At 36.8% G+C, this 21,028-nt stretch overlaps 3 protein-coding genes and 1 pseudogene across 8 annotated transcripts; 1 reads left to right on the forward strand and 3 right to left on the reverse strand.

Moving 5' to 3' along the window:
• Window positions 1-81: 81 nt before the first annotated feature.
• LOC135652700 (mRNA-decapping enzyme-like protein) lies at window positions 82-9,094 on the reverse strand. Of its 5 annotated transcripts, XR_010502179.1 has the most exons (11): window positions 8,718-9,061; window positions 8,556-8,596; window positions 8,077-8,126; window positions 7,560-7,607; window positions 7,373-7,474; window positions 5,194-5,338; window positions 2,514-2,567; window positions 1,892-2,018; window positions 1,208-1,675; window positions 460-586; window positions 82-380 (listed from the first exon to the last, which is right to left on the reverse strand). XR_010502179.1 is itself a non-coding variant. In XM_065173869.1 (10 exons), the coding sequence occupies exons 1-10, from the start codon at window positions 8,874-8,876 to the stop codon at window positions 530-532; spliced, it is 1,251 nt and encodes a 416-aa protein (XP_065029941.1). In that variant the 5' UTR covers window positions 8,877-9,060; the 3' UTR covers window positions 82-529. The 5 variants fall into 5 exon arrangements, 3 of the variants coding, with proteins under 3 accessions (XP_065029941.1, XP_065029943.1, XP_065029942.1); XM_065173869.1 differs by having other exon boundaries at window positions 82-586; window positions 8,718-9,060; XR_010502180.1 differs by lacking the exons at window positions 7,373-7,474; window positions 7,560-7,607 and having other exon boundaries at window positions 8,718-9,094.
• Window positions 9,095-10,135: 1,041 nt separating this feature from the next.
• LOC135652483 (uncharacterized protein At2g27730, mitochondrial-like) lies at window positions 10,136-14,418 on the reverse strand. The gene is made up of 3 exons (XM_065173439.1): window positions 14,195-14,418; window positions 10,836-10,874; window positions 10,136-10,476 (listed from the first exon to the last, which is right to left on the reverse strand). Exons 1-3 carry the CDS (start codon window positions 14,294-14,296, stop codon window positions 10,267-10,269), a joined length of 351 nt encoding a protein of 116 aa, XP_065029511.1. The 5' UTR covers window positions 14,297-14,418; the 3' UTR covers window positions 10,136-10,266.
• A 457-nt stretch (window positions 14,419-14,875) lies between these two features.
• On the reverse strand, window positions 14,876-15,478 carry LOC135652644 (ferredoxin, root R-B2-like; annotated as a pseudogene).
• Window positions 15,479-15,937: 459 nt separating this feature from the next.
• LOC135652788 (iron-sulfur assembly protein IscA-like 2, mitochondrial) lies at window positions 15,938-20,727 on the forward strand. Of its 2 annotated transcripts, none has more exons than XM_065174025.1 (4): window positions 15,938-16,110; window positions 16,453-16,583; window positions 16,684-16,792; window positions 20,368-20,727. In XM_065174025.1, exons 1-4 carry the CDS (start codon window positions 15,973-15,975, stop codon window positions 20,428-20,430), a joined length of 441 nt encoding a protein of 146 aa, XP_065030097.1. In that variant the 5' UTR covers window positions 15,938-15,972; the 3' UTR covers window positions 20,431-20,727. The 2 variants fall into 2 exon arrangements, with proteins under 2 accessions (XP_065030097.1, XP_065030098.1); XM_065174026.1 differs by having other exon boundaries at window positions 16,462-16,583.
• Window positions 20,728-21,028: the final 301 nt, after the last annotated feature.

Below are 21,028 nucleotides of genomic sequence, written 5' to 3' on the forward strand. Positions count from 1 at the left end.
TACATACGAATCAAATGAAATCCCAGCACGAGTTGTATTATAAGCAGGAAGTTCATTGTATCTATTTCCTCAATTATTGCCTTTTGAAAGAAATCTATAACATTCCCAAATGTTTGATCATTTACAAACACAATGCGTATATACACATTATTTAACACCTAAAACATCAAATCCACTTAACAAAAATATCGATACCCATTTACCAAAAGCTGAAAATTCAAAAAAGGGCCAAGTTTTGGAACATGACATGAACCAAAAGCCACGCTTCAATGCATGCATTCATGATGATGGATGGTCCAATGTTATGCTAACACAACTTTAGGGAATAAACGAACAGGTGCCGAATTCCCTACAGTATGACAGATCTAATGCACTCCCATCTACAACCAACCCAAAAGACGTCATATAAACAGAAGTTACATGTCCGTATCTATCAGCCACCGGAAAGATTTACAATACCTTGGCACGACTAGTAGTAACCATAGGCACCATGCACAATCCCACATCCCCTTTTTTTTTTTTTTTTTTGTCACGGGCAATGTGCATTTAGCAGCTCCCGGTATACAATCTCAATGAACTCATTATTCTGTCAAGAAAGCAAATTTAGATGGACTTTAATACTTTATAAACTCACCAGATACAAAGCAGCAAAAAATTATTATCGAAAGCAAAAGGCCCTCTCAATGTACTATTTCAGGTGATTTGCAAGTAGAAGTTCTGCAAGTACGAACCCTATCTATCTGTCTTACGTGGAATTTCATTGACTTCTGTAGTAATAAGTCGAAGCAGTCAAAGATTATAAAAGCTGAAGAAGATTCTGGAAAAACCAAGGATAGATGGACACACTTTGATGGAGCTCCCATGGGTGCAGAATTACTGATGAAATGGCCCATTCATGACAGCAGATCTTGATAACAAGGCAGGAAACACAAAAAAGCAGCGAGGACAGAATAAAAGACAGAAAGAACAAGTGCACAGCTAAACTGTGTTTCACACAGAGTTTATATAAGGGTAATGGACCTATAGCACTAGCTTCAAGGGCGTGGAGTCATCACAACATTTGTTAACTTGCAGGGAAAGGTGAAAGTCAGCAGGACAATGAGAGTGGCAATAACATAAAATAGCACCAATAATTTATGTCATCATTTATTTCAGAGAAAGATAGATGAAGAAAGCAACTAGAGTAACAAAATAAAAGAAAACTTGCCTGCACAAGCCTCAAAAGTGCATCACGGACTTTGTCTCTAGTAATAACTGGGCCAAATATTGGAGCAGGAGTGAGGGACGCAGACGGCGTAGGTGGTGGAAATGGTTGAAGTAATGGAGTGCCATACGGATGCTGCATTGTAACTGGGGGATAGACTGGAGGAGCAGTGAGAGTCAAAGATGACACTGGAGGCGTTACCAATGCCGAAGAAGAGAGAGATGGAGAGAAAAACGATGGCTTCACAAGATTTGTAGCACGGTTGCTGTTTCCACTGCTAGATTCAAGGGTATCCGAAGGTGCCACTAGAAGAGTGGACAAAGCTGGAATAACAGAGGTTGGCTGAAAAGTTGGCACCACAGATGGATTGACAAATGGTCCATGATGAGTTACAGGAATAGTTGCTGCATCAACAGTTGGTTGCACTGCCAGTGTTGTTGCATTTGATGCATTTCCAATGTTCACAGCATTCTGCAAATAAATAATGATAGTTCTCCTGTCATAAATAATTATTAAAATAACAATCATCTGCTAACTAAGAACATGATTCTGCAATGTCTAACATATGTAGAATAAACATCATACAGCAAACAGACTATTTTACTCCGAAAAGCTACATTTAGTAGCAGCAGACATGAATTTCTCACTAACGGTATGGTGGAGGATACTACTTAGCAGATACCGTACACTGAAAAAGTTTGCAAATGGATCATCAGGAACATCAGGAATTGGTGCAGCAATAGATGAAGTTGTTGGCTCAAGAGGACCTTCAATTACTGATGAAGTAGGTACAGCTTCAAGTTCCTCAAACTCACTGTTACAAGAAAGAGAATATTCTTGTAGGAACAACCATCCATATTTTGCACATGACAAAAAAAACACATATATACCAATGACAAAAAATCCGTGAAACCAATCTCAAATAATTGGAATATTACAGCTTATTGTTGTATATGCCAATATGTTATTGCATATGCATGCAAGTATGTACCTTACTTTGTCAAAGGCGTGTAAGATTCTAAAAGAACATATTCCAAGGATACCAATAGAAAGACAAAATATTGATGCTGAAAAAGAAACAATGGGAAATAAGACCCTATAAAACTGGATACACAAACAATACTACAGATCGCTATCTGTAGGCCTTAGAAACAGAAAGAAACTATTATATTAAAAAAAGTTAACTTGAGAGCAAACCACAACATATGCAAAGAAAAATTCGATAACAATGGTCAGCAAAAGACTAAAAGATAATAAGAATACAAAAAGTGCTACTAAACATGACTGACTAAGGCAATATAGCATATACCTTTTAGAAGATACCTTAGCCTTGGGAGGTACTTTGGAATAGGCATTAAGTATCCTGAATAAAAGAGCACTAATGTTTGTCATATGGTGTAACTGAGAATAATATCTGATGCATAATAATATTCTAATACATCAGAGAATAGAATTTACGAATAATAGTAGAATAACACACAATACTGATTACTCAAGTTTGTAAGAAACAAACCCTATTCCCAGATCTATGCATTACCATATAAAGAAAAGTATGATTGCTCAACATTATGTATTATGGAAAAGCACAAATGAGCAGCAGGTGGAACTGCAACTGCAGGGGACAATGATTTGCTTCGTAGGGTCAACATCTGTACAAAAAGTTGAAGAGATGTGATTGAGAAGTCATTACAGAGGTGGCACAAGAGGTACCTGCCACGCAACATCTTCTATTATAGGAAATAACACATGCAGATACTACAAGACACATGACTTACATGTAAAAGCTACAAAGAATCATAAGTTCTTTACATCTTGAACACTTGCGTAACTCCCCTTCAAACTGACAGTGAAACTTTGGCTGCTAGTTTGACTTCCAGACTCCAGAGATTTTCTTAATGGACATTGACCTATTAATGATAGACATGTATCACAAAATCACCTATCATTGTCCTATTGGAGCATTTTTCTGACTTTATTCATGACTTCAAGTAAACTTCTACTTATGAATAAGATCATTTAGTTAATAAAATAAACTTGACTCTTGTTTATATTTAGGGTGCTCCTTAAGGTAATTTGATATAATTAGGGATATGGAAAATTACATGTTCTCTAATAAACATAAGAAAATTGAATCTTCTCTTGTCCTGCATAATACAATTGGTATTTATATTTAAAATTTATACTTGATTGCCACACATTTCCCCTTCATGTCCCATTTTTTGCAATGATTATGAATTACATGCACCCATACCAAATTGCTTCCTTCCTCCTTCCTCCTCTATTCCTCTACCGCTCCTTCCACATCTCTTTCTTTTTCTTTCTTGTCTAGCCACCGGTATGCACTAGCATACTGAGTTGGTACACCAGTATAGATCGATACATACCATTCCAGCAGTTTTCCGAAACGGGTCCAGTAGCCGAAAAGGCAAACCTTGCAAAAAATCTTATTTGTATCGAACCAATTTCCATAAATTTATACTCTACAATTAGATATGGACAAGAGAACAATTCTACAAACCAATACTGCTATGGTTAAAGAAACATGGTACCACTGATCACTAAAGACCCCTATAGGTTCAAAGGGCAAAAATTATATAAATTTTTAAAAAAGAAACAAAATGATTACAAAACTAATGGTAACTCACCAAATTATTAAAAGAGTAGGAAGGAATGTATTCAATAAAAAATTTGTTACGCTCTCCTACCTAAATCAAACAAGGCATATAAGAATGACCTTCATGTTGGAAAGTCACATACAAATATGATAAACATAATTTTCCATATTTGTTAGTTCCAATACAATATAACAAACCTGATTTAGTAGGATTCTTTGTCTTAGCATCAATGATTTGTCAATATCAGCCAAAATAATCAAACTGAACCAATTTTGACCATTACTAGTCAATTTGTCAACCTTGCCATAGGACAGGGAGGAAAAAAGGTAAGAAAAGAGGACAGGTGAAAAAAATTATTGTAATCAAAACCATAAAGAAAATATAAAAAACAAAATGCTATTACTATTTCGTTCGATATTCACTGTAGTCCTTACATAAACTGTCCATCACTCAAGACAGAGAGGAAAGAGCAGTGGGAGGAACATAATGAAAAAGGTCCTTATTCCTTAACCCCTTGAGAGGATAGGGATATCAACACAGGAAAGAGACATATATGGGATTTGGAATTCCTAAATCCTGATCACTCTCTCTTCAAATAATTTCTTATGCAAAATTATCTTTACGTCACCCAACACTTCGCCCACAAGGTGATTGGAGAAGAAACAGGATGATAGTGAGGCTCATCGCTATATACAAAATGCAGGCAAGTAAATTCTAAATCTTTCGGCATAACATATAAAATAATTATTTAATATATAATATCTTTGGATAACATGATTACATAGTTAATGTTTTTATTTTCATAATAAAAAATAATTGTTTTTCTTTTCTGAATTATTCATTGCTATTGAAATGCAAACAAGTTTTCTACCTTTTTGCATGGCATACATATCATAGTTAACTATAATGATAATACCTTTGTATCATTCTTCATTATTGTTTATTGTAATCTTTTGCACAAATTTCATATTTTATATTTCAATTCCATATGCTTTTTTTTAAAAACAATAAAAATGAAATATGAAGGTAGGAAAAACTTTCAACATATTAATTTTTTTTAATTTTCTTTCATAGTAGTTTCTAGTCTTTAGCATTTTTATAGTAATATGTTTTTCTTGCTATAAATTATTTTCTCAGCAACACCAATCATAGATAATCCCAAACCTATCATGTGAACCTTGATGAAAAACATACAATCAGGTGAAAAAAATAACCTACAATTACCAAATAGCTGACAACAATACAAAACTTAATAATAATATCTACAATTACCAACTGAATTCATTTAAAATATCATGAAATAGACAAAAAAATGATAAAAAAGACAAAAAAAGAAAGTTAACTGATAAACAGTTTAAAAAATGCTACTAGTACCTGCTGAAAAGGTTTGCTATATCTTCACAGTCATGTGAATTATAAAACCATATACCATTAACTTCTTGAGCTGCATTTCGGTACAAAAGATATGGAACTTGGACTTCATACTCAAAATCTCCTAAGAGATCCTCAACCAGATTATCTGTTAATCAGGTGAACCACACATATGTAAGTGAACCTCTGAGTTCACATGTAGAAGTTCAAATCTTGAGATTTCATCTCTAACAATCTTCAAATTAGACACTCATACGTGGAAATAGAAGTAAAAAAAAAATCAAAAGTAAAGCAATTGAATTATCTGAAACAATTCAGGAAAGCATATTAATATTAAATGGTTGGCCATCAATGTCTATAAGCATTGTAAATTCTGATCTGTAAGCCTATCAATCTCCTACAGGTGAATCAGGTCAGAATTGTAAAGACACTCTTCAACATGAGCTGAAGCTAGATTAATAATGATGAAGGTCAGGTTCAGACAGATATGATTGATTTGATTCTGAGTTGGGTAGAAGAGTTGAAGCTATTTTGTCTTATGAGTTAGATTGATATCTTCATTAATGATCCAGCATAGGAGTAAACACACATCCCTGGACTTTTTCAGATGGTTGTAAATTCCTATCATGGGGTTACAACAGAAGAAACACCTGAGCTGTCCAGAATTTAGATATGACTAGTCATTTTTAAATGTACAAAAGTACAAATAAGCTTTACATTAAGAAGCATGTGAAGTTTGGTTTTTGGATGATCGATAAAAGTATCTGTTCAAAAAGCAAGGCCTAAAGTCTTCTTGTCTCTCTACTGTTCTCCTCTTCCATATATTCTCCTGCCTCTTTTAAGACCTAGTTTTACAGATATAATGAGCAAGTGCATACATTCCTCCTTCCTCTCCTGACCTACAAGCCACATTTTGATGCTTGCCCTGCTTATCTCTTAGAACCCCTCTTCCACCAGTAGATTCCTCCATAGCATTGCCCACAGCTATTAAAGAAGGATGTCATGTCAAGTGCAGTGGATCTTTTGTGGATCAATAATTTCTCCAGCTTAAATATTGTTCAATAATAGACGTCAATCCAATGTCCAACAGCAACAACATAGACCAATGGCATAGCTGGTATCAGTTATTAACATGAAAAACACAGATGCTAAGGCTAACAGTCCTCTTCTAGAAAGGATGGCAAGTATGTTCTTGATGTCAAAGAAAATCAGCAATTATGACAGACAACAGATTCAGATAAAGTTGCATGTGAAAGATAAAGCATTTATTGCAACCAAATTGATGAAAAATTAGTTTAGTTTCAGCCTGGGGTTAGAGAAATTTAAACTTGACTGAATGTAGATCCAGTCCGATGAAATCTATTAAAGGTCCCTCATGGTAAAATCCATTTACCATTTACTTATGTTGCAATTCTATTGATTTATATGTTTACATTTAGTTAGAATCATCATAAACCACTTCGTGAAAGAAAAAACACAGCCACAGACCAAGTTAAAGATTTAACCAAGTTTCGCTATTTCTCTTCATAATGTGTAATAAAAGGAGCATCATGTGAGTAAAGGAACCTGAACTGTACAGTTTATCTCAGGCAAGTATTCACAGTCTAGCTAAAATAGTCAAAGACTCGAATTTCTACAAAAAGGGGCAACACATGACTAGAGAGAAGGCTCAAATGCCAAAGATAAAAAGAATCTTGGCAAAAATCAAATAACACCAACTAGATATTTACAAAACTGGAAGAAAATCTGATATGGCTGTGATTTTCAATAGATGATTAAATGGCTTCTGTGACAGTTCCCAATATCTCTGCATCTCTACTGAAATGCTTATGCAAATCCAACCATCCAAAAAAATCAATATATCAATCAGAAACATCACCTAAGTACAGCAAATTGTTCTCTGAGTACACTGAAAAATCAACAAATTGAGGTTTCCAGAGTTCAATTTTGTTCTGTAATTGAGTTATTGAAGGATAGTTAGACCATACTAAGGACAGGAAAAGGTCAACCAGATAGGAGGCACAGTGACACATGACTTTTGGTACAATTGAACATTAGTTACCCATAAGAATTTTGCCTTTAGAAGTCAAAATTATGTTAAAGAATACTGATATAAACACAAACGATGCTCATAGTACAAAAACAAAGATTGATGAAAAAGCCACGTAGCCGAGTAGCAAACCCCACAACAACCAGAAATGTTTAGTTCTGTGAATCTCTCTGTGAATTTTCTTCTGGCTGTAACATTGCTCCACTTCAAAGCACTGCACAAGAAATGTAGAGACTAGAACTACATATTCAAGCCTAGAATAGAAAAGGCATGCCACAACTAGTGGAACTAATCAAGCAAATGAGAACAAACTACTTACAAAACGAGATTAATGTGGTCCAACAAAGAAACTCAATTACACTGCTTGCTGTGAGAGAGAAATTAACTTTTTTTAGTAGAAATAAGACAAGATCTAGTTGACCATTCCTACAAGGCCAGATGTAGACAAATATAAATTATGCATATCAACACTCTGTAGAACGGACTTGTAAAACAGATCATTTGGGACATTGAAACATAGAATGATCATGTTCAACTTAAATATATATTTAGCTCACCAAGGTTGTTCTAAAAACATGCTCAACCAATCCAAACACCACAACCAGCTTCATATGATCAAATAACAGACTACATTGCCCATGGATGACCTCATGCGAGAATACCTTTAACAAGAGCCTAGAAAAATGGCTCTCCTATTTTTTGAAAACAAGAATTTTGAACTTACTAGTAGCAATAATAAGCACTACAATATTCAACATATTTTGCAAACACCGACTAGAAAAAAAGACATTCAAACGATAAAATGTAAATTAATTTAACATAGACTAATTTCAGACCTGTGTTCCGTCGGTTCATGACTATGAACTGAAATCTTGGCTGTGCATTCCTGCAAGTATGCACTCATTTGTAACAATTTGCTGATCCATCGAAATCAAGAAATGCCAAACTAGAAACAAAATAATTTATCACATTCCAATATTAGTACAGACCTAAGCGATCAAGATTCTCAATCAAAGTCAGTACTCAAAGAAAACATATCAACAAATTAACCGTCCGATGGACGCTTCTTTTCACATAAGAATATCTAAGTTGAAATCGGAAGTAAAAAGTAACTACAACGACGGAAGCTAGAGTTTGATGGAGCAGGAAGAAAAGAATCATGATAGAACGCAAATCTAGGTAACAGAATACCGAATCATTCAACCAGCATCAGCGAACACACCAGACGAGCCAAAACAATACACAGAAACTTCAAATTCGGAGGAAAAAAATAACATCGACAACGACACATCCTAGCAGCAAGATCCGCAGTTACCTCTTGATAACGAAGAGCGATCCCTCGACATCCTTCCGGCTCTGAACAAACATAAAAAACAAGTCATGAAAACCCTAGATCAAACGGCGCAAACCTGAACAAAGGCCAGCCGGAAACAGGATCGAAGAAGAAAGGGAGAGGTGGGTTCCGATCGAGGCGCACCCATTGATTGAGCTCGATGTTGAACTCGTAGAAGGTGACGTGGGTGGCGGTCATGAGGATCTCCTCCACGAAGGGATCGATCCGCTGGAGGACGGTGAGGTTCAAGGCCTTGGTGCTCTTCTGATCGAGGTTGGGCATTAACTTCCCGCTCTGCGTCATCCTCGCGGCTCACGGTGACAAAACCCTAATCAAGAGGAACCCCTGACAACAGCTGGAGCACCGATCGACCGAGCCGGAGAAGAGGGAAGAGATCAGGATCGATGGGATGAGGCAAGGGTTGGAATTAAGCGAGATCGCGAGGGGAGAGAGTCGGGGCGGGGGAGCCAAAGCGGCCAAGAGAGGAGGTTTTATAGGACTTCGGGTACACATATCAAAGAGATACTTTCCCGACACATTAATTTCGCACGAGCAAAGACTAGCTGAATTGTTACTAGCGGAGTAAGTGTACTATCGTGGCCCCACATGGGGAGTCTGTGAGAGAATCATGATTTTGTGGGTGGAAGACACGAGTCATTCTGCAACCTATGTGTATGGGAACAGTGGAATCTCCGAAACGGCAGTTACCTTTTTCGACTTTATGGAATGACCGAAATGCCCCTTTCATAGCGACTTCGGCGTCACGCCAAATGCTCGTGCGATGAGGATCTACAAACGACGGTGAACCAGATGTGGCATCTTAACCGTCCGTCTGATCTCCTCTCACATTTTAGCCGTCCATTACACGATCGCACCGATCGAATCCCGACGGTACAGCTCACGTGACAGTAGTACAGAAGTGGGAGGCGTCGCCGTGGGATGCTGGCTCAAGGCGTTCTTTTCTGGGTACTTGTCACGTTAAACAGCTAAGAATCGAGAAAATAACATTTCATTAAGAAAATTCTATTTATGTTAAACAAGTATTTAACATTGCCTTATAAAAGTCACCGACCCGAATGGCACCGCTAGCCGGTTCCCAAGAGGTGATACAGTGATGCAATAAGGATCGGAAGGCTTGATTATACGATGGAAGCCACCGTGAAGGTATTAACAGGACAATCCAAATAGAGGAAGAACAAAGATTTTTTTTCAAGTAAATGACGAAGACATGATACGACTAGGATAATTGACACTTAAAAAAAATAAATAAATTTTCGAACCCTTAATTTTTAATAAGAGAATTTGATATATCATAACCAGATTAATAAAGGTGTTAAAAACATATCAATTAAAATTTCAAACCTAAAATCTGATAGATCACAACCAGTTTATTTTATTTTAAAAGAACAAAAAACGTAGATGAGATTCGAATCCAAAATCTTATTATAAATTATCAAAAAAAATTTACCCTAACTGATATCAGAACAAAAATTAAAAACTCGAGTCTTGACTATAAGGAAAGATAGTTAATTCACAGAAAGAAGCAGAAACAACACAACATATTAGCGAGAAAATGAAACTTATTTAGAAAGATGCATTTTACTTCTTTCTGTATCGATAACAGTGCAGTGCAAAGTAGGTAAACATGGAAACTGTAAATTGGTCAGTTCACCATCTGGTTAACAGACAAGCCTCAGTCGATAGCTTCTTCAGATTTCTTTGGTTTGGACAAGAGATACCAACCGAGACCACAAACAGCTGCAACTGTCCCAGCAAGAACGGCATAGTTGCGGTTCTTGTCAGTTGAAACACTAGCTGTTGATGACCCTGGAGGTGTGCCGGGCTTCACATCAGCTGCTGGAGTTTCTGGTTTTGCTGGGGTTTGCTCTCCTGGTTTCGGTCCCTGAAAACAAACTTGCTTAGACATCGTGACAAAGATCTGGAGATAATAGTTTATTTGATTACAAGAAAATCTCTAGTAGCTCATTGGAACATGAAGTATGCATTAATAGTATTGAAGCTGAAAGACTTGGAAATCATGCATTTGACAATATATTAAATGCCTTCGGTGCTATCCATCTTTTAGTTTCCTGGGAGAAAAATCTAAAAGAACGGGTACCTCATCAGGGAAAAATAAAAGTCATGACAGTGGAATCATGTATCTCCTTATTCTTACATGTCCTCTCTTTCAAAACAGAACAGTGCCCAATAGTGAAAGTAAAAAAGTAAAAAAAAAAAACAGAGATGAATTGGTAACCATACCTTATGCGCAAGCTTCGCTAACTTTTCTTGCTCGATTTTCTGCAGCAAAAAAGTAAATTATTACAAGTCAGTTTGCCTGCCAACAGGTTAAAAGAATTTCTCATACTGCAAATAGGAGTCATCTGTTTTCAGTTAAGGTCAAATCAAAGTGAAGATTGAAAAAGATATCTAATCAAAGTGAAGATGTCTGTTTGCCTGCCAGGAGGAGTCTGTTTTCAGTTAAGGTTTTCAGTCAGTGTTGCTATCACTTTTAGCAGGACCATAATATGTGTCAGTGGTGGCATAAACATCACAAATTTCTTACAATCATTATGAATATGGAGAATAAGCATGCAACTAAGTGGCCAATCCAACCAACTGGACTTCAAGGACTTCATTGGACTTTTTTGCACTTGAGCTTAATCAATCTAATCTGCCTTGAATTTAGACTGAACTCTCATCGTTCTGCCAGGAAATCTAAGCAATAAAGTAAAGACCTATCCCGTACTCATTATAAAACAAAGAACCACACTTTCTCCAGTGACTCATCCCCTTACCGAGCTCTACATGTTTATCAAGTTTTTCCCAACTTGGACCTAATGACATGTTTTCCTCAGCTTTTTCCCCTATGGAATCCCATTTGCAAGCCCCCAAACAGCTTTTCCCAACCACGTGGATCTCAATGAGATCAAATCAAATTGATGTCATTGTTTTTGGTTGTCTCAGTGTGGTACACAAAGTGCCACAGATTAAAGAAATGCTATGATAGTTTATCCAAGGTGGACAATGAGCTGGAGTTATCCAAGCCGAGGTTGTCTCAGCTCAGGTGCTCCAAAAAAATGTGCTTCAAAATGGAACCTGCAAAACAGGTGGGACATCGAGATTGTGTCTATTTGAGTCATCTGACAATAAGCCAAAGCAAGAATAACCCAAATTATGGATTATAGGACACCGAATCCAATGAAGAGGAGATACAGTCCACTTGTACTTCTTGAGGAGGCCTAGCGTAAATAACTTATCAGATTATTGAGGTAGATTTGTTAATAGCATGGCAAGTGACTAAGCACCACTTTGGATGGGGCACAACAGAATTTGTTGTACATTTTAAACTGATTTTCTAATATGTCATATTGTCCACATGTTGCATATTCTTTTACAAGTTTTCTGGGCTCTGAATTGACTCAATATTTCCCATTTATCAATCTTCTCCTAGAAATAGGGGTTTGTTGGTTCAATTTTAGTCTTTATTTTAAGAACTGCATCTCCAAATATCTCATAGATTTTGGGGCCTTTAATCATGCAAGATCTCACACTTCCCATTTATATTTTTTTTACAGTTGTGGTTTATTTTTTTCTCAAAATAATCCAACAAGCAACAGTTAGACCTTTTAGTGTGACTATAAACCTGATATTATACAGAGAAAATAAAGAAGCAAGAGCTCAGGATGATAATGCTGGATCAAACCCGGGGCTGGCAAAAATTACAGAAGAAAGACCACTTTGTTGTATTTTGTCTTATCCAATCCAACCAACCTGAATTGTACCCTTACCTAATGAGAAGGCAAGCATATGCATTCTAAAAGAGTGCGAGTGAGTAGGTTGAAATCCTTGGACTCAGACACCAATATCTAATGTAATGGTTTCAGAAGAAAGAAAATGTATATTTTTTGTTGCTCTTTTATTTCAAGTCACAACTATAAGACAGCACTATCAAATCAAATTTGATGGTTCCAACACAATGTCTGCTTTGGCCTAGACGATGGTCTGTACTCCTAGATTCTTATTATGCTTGGCCATATTGGTATGCAAAAATGAGAATTTATAAATCCTACATCAACATGTAATACAGAATCTTAATGCTAATAATTTTGAACATGCATCATCCATAACAACTGCACTTGGTGCAATTATGTAGTACATCACCATAGATGAAACATGAAACCTTGAATATGATACATACCTGCTCAATATTTGGAAATATGGTTCATGTAGGACATTTACTTCTTTGAAGTCTATAAGACAGACAAACCACTCCATCTTAATGCTTGAAACTAGACATGAAGGTATAGCAACCACAACCATCCACTTGAAGAATGAAAATTACAGGGTACTACGAAATGATGCTCTCACTGTCCAATCTACGAATAATAAAGAGACTGTTCCATTCAAGTAACTGCAATGTACTACTGGTCATGGTAGATTAAATTAGTAATCATTTGATATAATCAGAATAATGGAACAACAGTGAATTATTTGTCGACAAGGGAATTTCAAGTAAGAGAATATGATCAACAACTCTACAACATACAAAATTTAGATGCAGGAGCAAAGACATCTACAAATGCCAAAAAATGATGTACAACATAGGTTAAGCAACAGTTGCACCAAATGAAGACAAAGTGTTTAACATAGCATGGACTATCAGGAAAACACAACAAATGATTTATCAATTTAAACTTAAGATACACAGTATTGTAGCACAAGAATGAGAATGAAATCCTTATAAAATAATGAAGCTTTTTGTATAAGAATTTTCAAAAGCAAGAATGGAATATGTTGTTGTTGATATTTATAATAGAATAAATAGTTTCATATTTGTTATCCAACAACACCAGGTATGACCATTCAGATTCCTTCTTAGCTAGATTAATCATCTTCCTCTAGACAAATAACTTCTCAACTAGTTGTACCTTATATGCAATGCCTTCTCCTCCAGTTGCAAAGAAGAAATTTTGGGTACAGAAACCATCATTGACATCAAACCTCAAAAGATGGCCAAGAAAGCATCCATAATATTCATTTTAATAGGACTTATTTGCATTCAATCATATCATGCATGTACAACCCACTTGTCATGGTAATAGCGGGTCACACAACATTTGCCACTCGTTCCAATGGTATAATGTCAATGGAAATGCCATCAGAAATTAGTCCATAGGTTGCCCACACAGGCTTCACGCATCCACATAAATGGAGCATCCCAAGTTCTTCTTGCTTTCCTCCAAAAATTTCAGTCTATTCAGATCTCGTTACGCGCTTACTTTGCACTACTATTCATGGATTCATCCACATAATATTCAACATCTATTCATAAGGAAATGATCCGTTCATCAAGAATATATAGTACGATAAATAAAAATCTGCAGAACGAAAGTATCACACAACTAGAAGCAGCGAATCCATAGAAGTTTCTCAACAGCCGTAACATACACACATACATATCACCATTAAATGTCAAACTCAGCATGTAAAAGTGAAACCCCAGCAGCAAAACATTCATAAGATAACAGGCCATCCGCAGTAAGAGAGCGATTAAAGTGGATAAAAATGAAGAAAATGAAACCAGATAAATCTGAAGGATCAGATCAAGGAGAGAGGACCTTGATGTAAACGTTCTCCGCTGCCTTCTCCTCCTCGCTGAGGACCTTGCCGCCGGAGGAGAGCCTCCGAGCGACGTACCTCGCGGCGATCCTCGCCGCCATGGCGAATCCCAACCCAAGGGTTTCTCGACCTCAGAGATGGAAATGGGGCCACAGGTAACCAACCCTTCTCTCCACTCTCCAAAGAACCAAGGGGAGCAGTGTGCCCCTTTTAATTGTATTATATACCGTAAATACCCTTCCCTTGCGCCGAAATATCTAACCCACCACTACGTGTTCTCCCACTCTTCCGTCCGTACAACCTAATCTGACGAACAACAAGGAGGGTCGCGCGTTTTTGACGGTCTGGATCTTTTTGATCGAGCGATCGAGTCACCGTCGCGAAACCGATTATGATGGGCCCCGCTTGGGCCCATGAAACTCCTGGCCCAGTACACTACTCGCTCAATCAGGCCGTTGGTTGTGTTTGAGATGCGTGTAACCGCATGATCAGTGGCTCGGATCTTAGTAGAGACCTCAAATTCTGTATCATGACATTCCCATAATACCCCTCAAGATTCCCACACGAGCGATCGAGATTGTGGTGTGTAACACTACAGTCGATCGCTTTGTCACAGTACAGAGATTTCAAGCGAGCTATAGAGATTTCAACAACTGAACAAGTACAACATTACAGTGCTGAGATCATGAAAGCAAGCGACCGATTCAATTCAAGCACAACCAAAGGCAGTCAATAGAGATCACCTTCTTTGTGAGTGTGGATGATGCAATCTGATCTCGGGTAGGAGATGCAGGTGAGAACATAACCCTCTGCCATTTGTGAGTCGTCAAGGAAGGATCCATCGGACTGATCAACGTTGCCGGTGCCGGACACCGTCGGACCTGCACAAGTATAGCATGCTCCAGCTCGGCAGGAGTAGGGCAGCTCCACTCCTGCAGTCTCGGCCGCGTCCAGAATGCAGGTATCATCCGCAGCATCAAGTTCATGTTCTTGGCCCTCTGGGCCAATGAGTTTCTTCACCTTGTAGACTGTCATTGCAGCTGCTCAGAAGAAATTTGATGTCTTCAGGTCTGATGCTTCCGAGATACACTTCAAGGAGCTAAGGGAAGATGGGCTCTTGATCAGTGGAGATGATGGTCAACATTTTATGTCACTTTTCAGCATGCAGATGGATGGGGAATAAGCAGTGGCCATTGTGCCAGCTGAAGAAGAAGAAGAAGAAGCCAAAAACAGGTCCTGCTAGAATTCTCCAGCAAGAATATCCAAATCAATTTTGTTACTCAAAAGTAGGAGAGAAGTTCCTGTATTGCAGGAGCAGTAGTATGGATATGAAGATTATAATGAAACATTAGAATAAGAATCATTTCAAGTAATGTTGGCATTTCCAATCATTTCATGCAGACAATACGTGTCATGATCCGATTTAATTGATCTATTAATTTCGTTTGACATAAATTATTTAATTAAAATAAAATTAATAATAATATATCGATTAGATTCTTATAAATCAATTATAATTTTACTTATGTTATAATTTTTTTTGCTCAAAGTTTCATGCATAAATAATATGTCAACTTTTATACCAAATATCAAAGTCTATAAATTAATTGATCTATTAATTTTATTTTAACCTATATCACTAGTCAAAATATTTAAACTAAAATTAATAATAATACATCGAGCGAATTCTTATAAATTAATTTTAATCTTATTTACTTTTAATATAAAACTGATTATATGCACCGCCCCCATCCCCGACGAATCTCATCGGCGAGCGATGTCGAGGTACGCGTTGCAGCGTATGGCGCCGTTGCTCCACGGCCGGATGCAGCTACGGTGGTACCCAAGACCGCTGAGCTCCGCCGCGGAGCAACCCTCCACTGACGCGGTCCACATGACGGATAATTGCATCCGAGTAGTCACTCTCTCTCTCTCTCTCTCTCTCTCTCTCTCTCTCTCTCTCTGTCTCTCTCTCTCCATTAGTTCGCATACAGCTGTTCTAATTAGGTTTTTGATTCCTGTTTCCCCCTTACCCTTACCGTGAGATTTTTCGCTGCCATCAGCTGATGATTTTACCGAGAAATTAATGCGAGATTTTGAAACCACGAGAAATCAATCTTAGCATGTAATTGATGGATTTTGCATTCATATGTTGACGAATCTAAATCTAAAAAAAGGCATACTTTTGTGAAGCTAAATCTTCTAAAAATTGTTTCTTTTTTTTTTTGTTGTTGTTGATGATATCCGTTTGTTGAAGAGACTGAAGGAGTTGCATACCACGGGATCGTCAAATGAAGGCAAGATGCTGCGGTTAGGTGTGGAAACTGGTGGATGCTCTGGATTTCAATACGTCTTTTGCCTAGACGATAAGAAAAATGAAGATGATAGGTTGGTTGTTTTGTAGCTTATTTGTATTGAAACTATAACATTATGCCGTGTAATACAATGGCATGTTCATACCTTGTGTACTTCCTTGGACGTTCTTTAGGGTTTTTGATAAGGATGGCGTTAAGTTGGTGGTGGACAATGTCTCCTATGATTTTGTCAAAGGTGCTACTGTTGATTATGTCGAGGAATTGATCCGTTCGGCATTCCTGGTAAGCTTTTAACTTGGTCGGAAATGCATCAGTAGTACACTTCACGTCAGATGATGGTCACTTCATTTTATAGGGTTGTATGCTTAGTATGTAAACAAGCTTAGCATTTGTTGTATCTAATGTGATAAATTTGTAAGACCAAACCTTGTTCTGTTAGCTTTCTTGAATTGTTTTAGCATTGTTTTCCATGTTGAAATTTGTTCATGATCATGCTCACTTCTCAAAATTTGATTTTTAGTAGCTTGTTCATAGTTATTCCTTTTGATCTGCTGGTCTCAAAGAATATGGTGGACGAGATGATTAGTGGATCTTCTTGATATGACTTTTACGAGTATCTTACCTCTTAAGAAAATGAAGCTTCAACCAACCAATCAACCAAAAACACAATGCATCCATTATTTAGGAGAATTGAACACTAAAACAATTGGAGCGTATCTTTAACTAAAGTGAGATCAATTGGCTTATGTAGTTGTACATCGAAGATGGAAACCTAAGATGGCACTAGGCTTACCATTAATATATCAAATCAGAGGACAATCAAACATTAAATTTGTGAAAAACTGTCATTGATAGACTAGCCATCAAACAGAAGAGGCAACATGAAATCATTGTAAGTAATTATTATAATAGATCCCCTATGTGTGATAAATTCTCGTTTTGTTTCTTGCCAAATTAAAACTCTGATGCACACCCAATCTTGGTACTCTTTCAGTCTGTATTTAACACTGCCAAATTGTAAATTTGAACTACATTAATGCCTTCGATGCTTAGATCATACCCAAGCCTAATCAGTGGATGTAGACTTTGGTCAAGCATGATTACTTGATCACTGGTGGTGAAATTCTCCATTGTGTAATGGGGTTTCAATGCTGGTTGGTTGATCATGGTAAATTAGTTTATTCATAAGAAGTGCCATTATTACTATTTGTGTATTAAATTGTTGAGGTCATTTTGACAGATGTTTGCTATCGAAGGGACTTCAATGTCATTTTTTGTTAGGTTTTTTTGGTGCAATTAGAACTATTTCAGAAGAGAGACACTTATAGGCTGAAAATATGGAAATCTTGTTCTCTTAGTTCTTCGTATGCTACATATTTGACCATCACAATGAGAATCAATCAGTAGCAAAATTCAATATGGTGAAGATAAGAAATCTGCCTCTTCAAATTTACCATCCCACATGTGCTTTGTCAAGTAAAATAACTGATTAATCATGATTACGGCAATACGTTTTCCACTCAGGTGTCAATGGCAGAACTCCTAGAGCAAAAGGATAGGGAAAATTGGTCATTAGACATAAAGATGTAGATGGATGATTCTGAAGGGTTGACTTTGGGTAGGAAGTTCTGTATGTATGTCTTTTCCCGACAAACTTGGAGGTTTGTTTGTGCAGTTAGATTAAAAAGATGAGGATTCCATTTCATTGTGAAAACATGTATATGCTAATCTTTGTTGATCATTGCTCTGGAATCAATTGGTTCTACTTTTTATACAAGATTAAACATCTAAGCCTTAAAAACTGCTGAAGCTTACGTAAAACTTGCCGGTGTACCCTTAGATTATTAAGAAGCAATAGAGAAGGTGGATTAATGAATTTTCATTGATTTGGTGAGGATGAATTTATTTACAGGTAGCAGATAAAGCATACTGTCTGTGACAAATATAGGAAGCGATTCACTTTTGATTACACTAGAGTCCTTCCCCATATAGTCTTTATAGTATAGAGGAGAATAATGCAGTATTAATTTTTAGTGTAGTTGCTGATGTTACTGGTTTGTTGCCACTTTTTTCATATGGCTTTTAAGTTGCTTAGTAAGGCCTTAAGTAGACATAGAAAGTGAGTTATTCTTCCTATATGTCATGTTTTATATGAAATAGAAAGTGAGTTGAAAACATTCTGTTGCTACTATCTCATTTTCTCTTACTTTCTCTTAGTGAAGTGTAGCTGCTTCAATTATTAACAGAATTGGTACTGAATGCTCATTTGATAGTGGATGTTTGTCATCATAATTAAAGAAAACATTTGATTCAGACAAGGGAAATTATATGGACCTTTTTTGGAGGCAAAAGTTTTAATTCTTGGAAGATCAATATGCAACAATGAACTTCCACAAGGGTATTCAGATCCTAGTTGAAGAAGGTTCCAGGAGCCTTGGGCTCTCAACTAGTGAGAAAGAAGGGGTGCATGAGGGCAAGATGAAGGCTTATCTAGAAATGCATGAGAAAAATTCCAATCCAAGAAATATTGGGGCAAGAAAGGCAAAAGGTCAAGATGGATGAAGTTTATGCATCATAATAAATGATATATCAAAAGTTTTAATCTTCAAATCTTATGCCAAGTGAAAGTTAGTTGGAACATACTTTTTCTTATCATGCTATGATTGAAAAGTTGTAACCTGTGTGATGGAATGACATGGGTGTCATGATCAGACCCCAGAAAGAAAAAAGAAGAAAGAAAGATCAAGCAAGTAAAACATTCAAAATTGACAAGGCAAAAAAGCGCCGCCGAAGCAGCACAAGCACGGCCAAGCTGAAAAGAGTGCCTGCCCTTGGAAACAACTGCTTCAACTTCAATGTCTGAAATCACTGTCCTATCTGATGTTTGCACCATAGAATATGCTTTATTATTTTACATGCAGATCATGTTATCGTTGTCCAAGAGATTGACTAATCTCGATGTTGGAATAGTAATAAAGCACAATTCAAACACATGTTTAAGATTTGACACAATGTTAGAAACAATTGTTAACCTGGAATCAACCTTCTATAATCAGCGGGAAATTCTTAGCCAGTTTAAAAAATAATTGTCTTCAAAGCTTGTGCAATCAGAAACATTTGAAAATCTGTTAAGACTTGAGAATGGGTTCACATGGTTGTTAATCCGACCGATTTTTTTGCCTAATATAAACAATAGAGATTGTGCAGATTAATATGTTGGACATAAACTTCTACATTAAATGTCAAAATGTTTGGGTTAATTGGTGATCACAGCATAACTGAAATGAAATGTCAAGGTTTATCTTTAGATACCTTAGCAGGTGGGTGTCCCAGTAAATGTCTGGCATGACATGGCAACTCATAAGTTGAAGTGTCTGAGAACCACTAAATACTTCATGAATCTATATTGCTGGTATATTATGCTGCTCCAAGATACATGTTTATAGCTTTGATCTTATTAGCATCAGTGAGAACTTGGAATTCGGATTTTGCGTTTCTCTTTGGTCCTGTACATTAAGCCATAAGAACATTATTAAATCATCTGTCCATTACTTATTTGATGCTGTCAATCAATTTGAATTTTCTTTTAACAAATCTAGAACCCTAGCCTTCTTCCATCTCATACCATGTGACAGTACTTCTTTATTGTTAACTTTCTTTTTGAAGCAACTCTTTGACAGTATTAGTTACATGGTTTAATGTACCAAGTTACATGTGACAGTGCTTTCAAATGGGAGAATGCATCTACCAGTTACTGTCGACAAAATTTTACCCAATTGAACTGTCTTGAGATGTAATCTTTTTCGTTGCAGCATATCAGTCCATAGAATAGCAGTTGATGAATCGTAGCTTTGCAGGTAGTAGCAAATCCAAGTGCAGTTGGGGGTTGCAGCTGTAAAAGCTCCTTTATGGTCAAATAGTTGTCCATTTTACAGGCTTCAGGACCATGGTGGCATATGCACCCTCCAAACACACAACAACTTCCTTGTTTATGGTCATTGTGAATTTTTGTCTCTCATTTTCCTTGATTACTACTCCCAAATGAAACTGAGCAGTGAAGAACATATACTGGTCTATTGCTGCAGTACTAAATCTGCTGACAACAGTGTTGTCTTGTATACTATAATTGTTGCACTGTTTGCTTTGAATTCATTGTAATAATTCTGATGATTTTCCATCATCCATGATGTAATCACAATATGCACATTCTGCTTCAAGGTGTGGATTCTCCTGCTGATTTTTCTTTTGCTTCTGGGTTTCATATCCTATATGAAGTGATTGGTTTGGTAATTTGTGTTCTTAGTTTATGAACATTTTACCCATAACATGAGGATGTAATCTTTTATGTGAGAGTAGGGTAATGAGTTTATTGAATGTTCATCCTCAAACAGCATGTCAACCATTATAACATCTTGCACAAGAATAAATCCATGGAATCAAGACAATCAACTTTACTAGAAGATTCAATAACTAGATGTTATAAATGTTTGATGACAGACCAACATTCTCTCTCCATTG

Source organism: Musa acuminata, chromosome BXJ3-11, assembly GCF_036884655.1.
Source record: "Musa acuminata AAA Group cultivar baxijiao chromosome BXJ3-11, Cavendish_Baxijiao_AAA, whole genome shotgun sequence".
Taxonomy (NCBI): Eukaryota; Viridiplantae; Streptophyta; class Magnoliopsida; order Zingiberales; family Musaceae; genus Musa; species Musa acuminata.

Coding starts and splice junctions, on each gene's coding strand:
- LOC135652700 (XM_065173869.1), bottom strand. CDS start 8,876: ATGACGCAGAGCGGGAAGTTAATGCCCAACCTCGATCAGAAGAGCACC. Junction 7,608..8,076: donor CATGAACCGACGGAACACAG/GTCTGAAATTAG, acceptor TCTCTCTCACAG/CAAGCAGTGTAATTGAGTTT. Junction 2,019..2,513: donor GCTAAGGTATCTTCTAAAAG/GTATATGCTATA, acceptor TTCTTGTAACAG/TGAGTTTGAGGAACTTGAAG.
- LOC135652483 (XM_065173439.1), bottom strand. CDS start 14,296: ATGGCGGCGAGGATCGCCGCGAGGTACGTCGCTCGGAGGCTCTCCTCC. Junction 10,875..14,194: donor CGGAGAACGTTTACATCAAG/GTCCTCTCTCCT, acceptor TTTTTGCTGCAG/AAAATCGAGCAAGAAAAGTT. Junction 10,477..10,835: donor TAGCGAAGCTTGCGCATAAG/GTATGGTTACCA, acceptor GTTTGTTTTCAG/GGACCGAAACCAGGAGAGCA.
- LOC135652788 (XM_065174025.1), top strand. CDS start 15,973: ATGTCGAGGTACGCGTTGCAGCGTATGGCGCCGTTGCTCCACGGCCGG. Junction 16,111..16,452: donor TGACGGATAATTGCATCCGA/GTAGTCACTCTC, acceptor CGTTTGTTGAAG/AGACTGAAGGAGTTGCATAC. Junction 16,793..20,367: donor TGATCCGTTCGGCATTCCTG/GTAAGCTTTTAA, acceptor GTAGCTTTGCAG/GTAGTAGCAAATCCAAGTGC.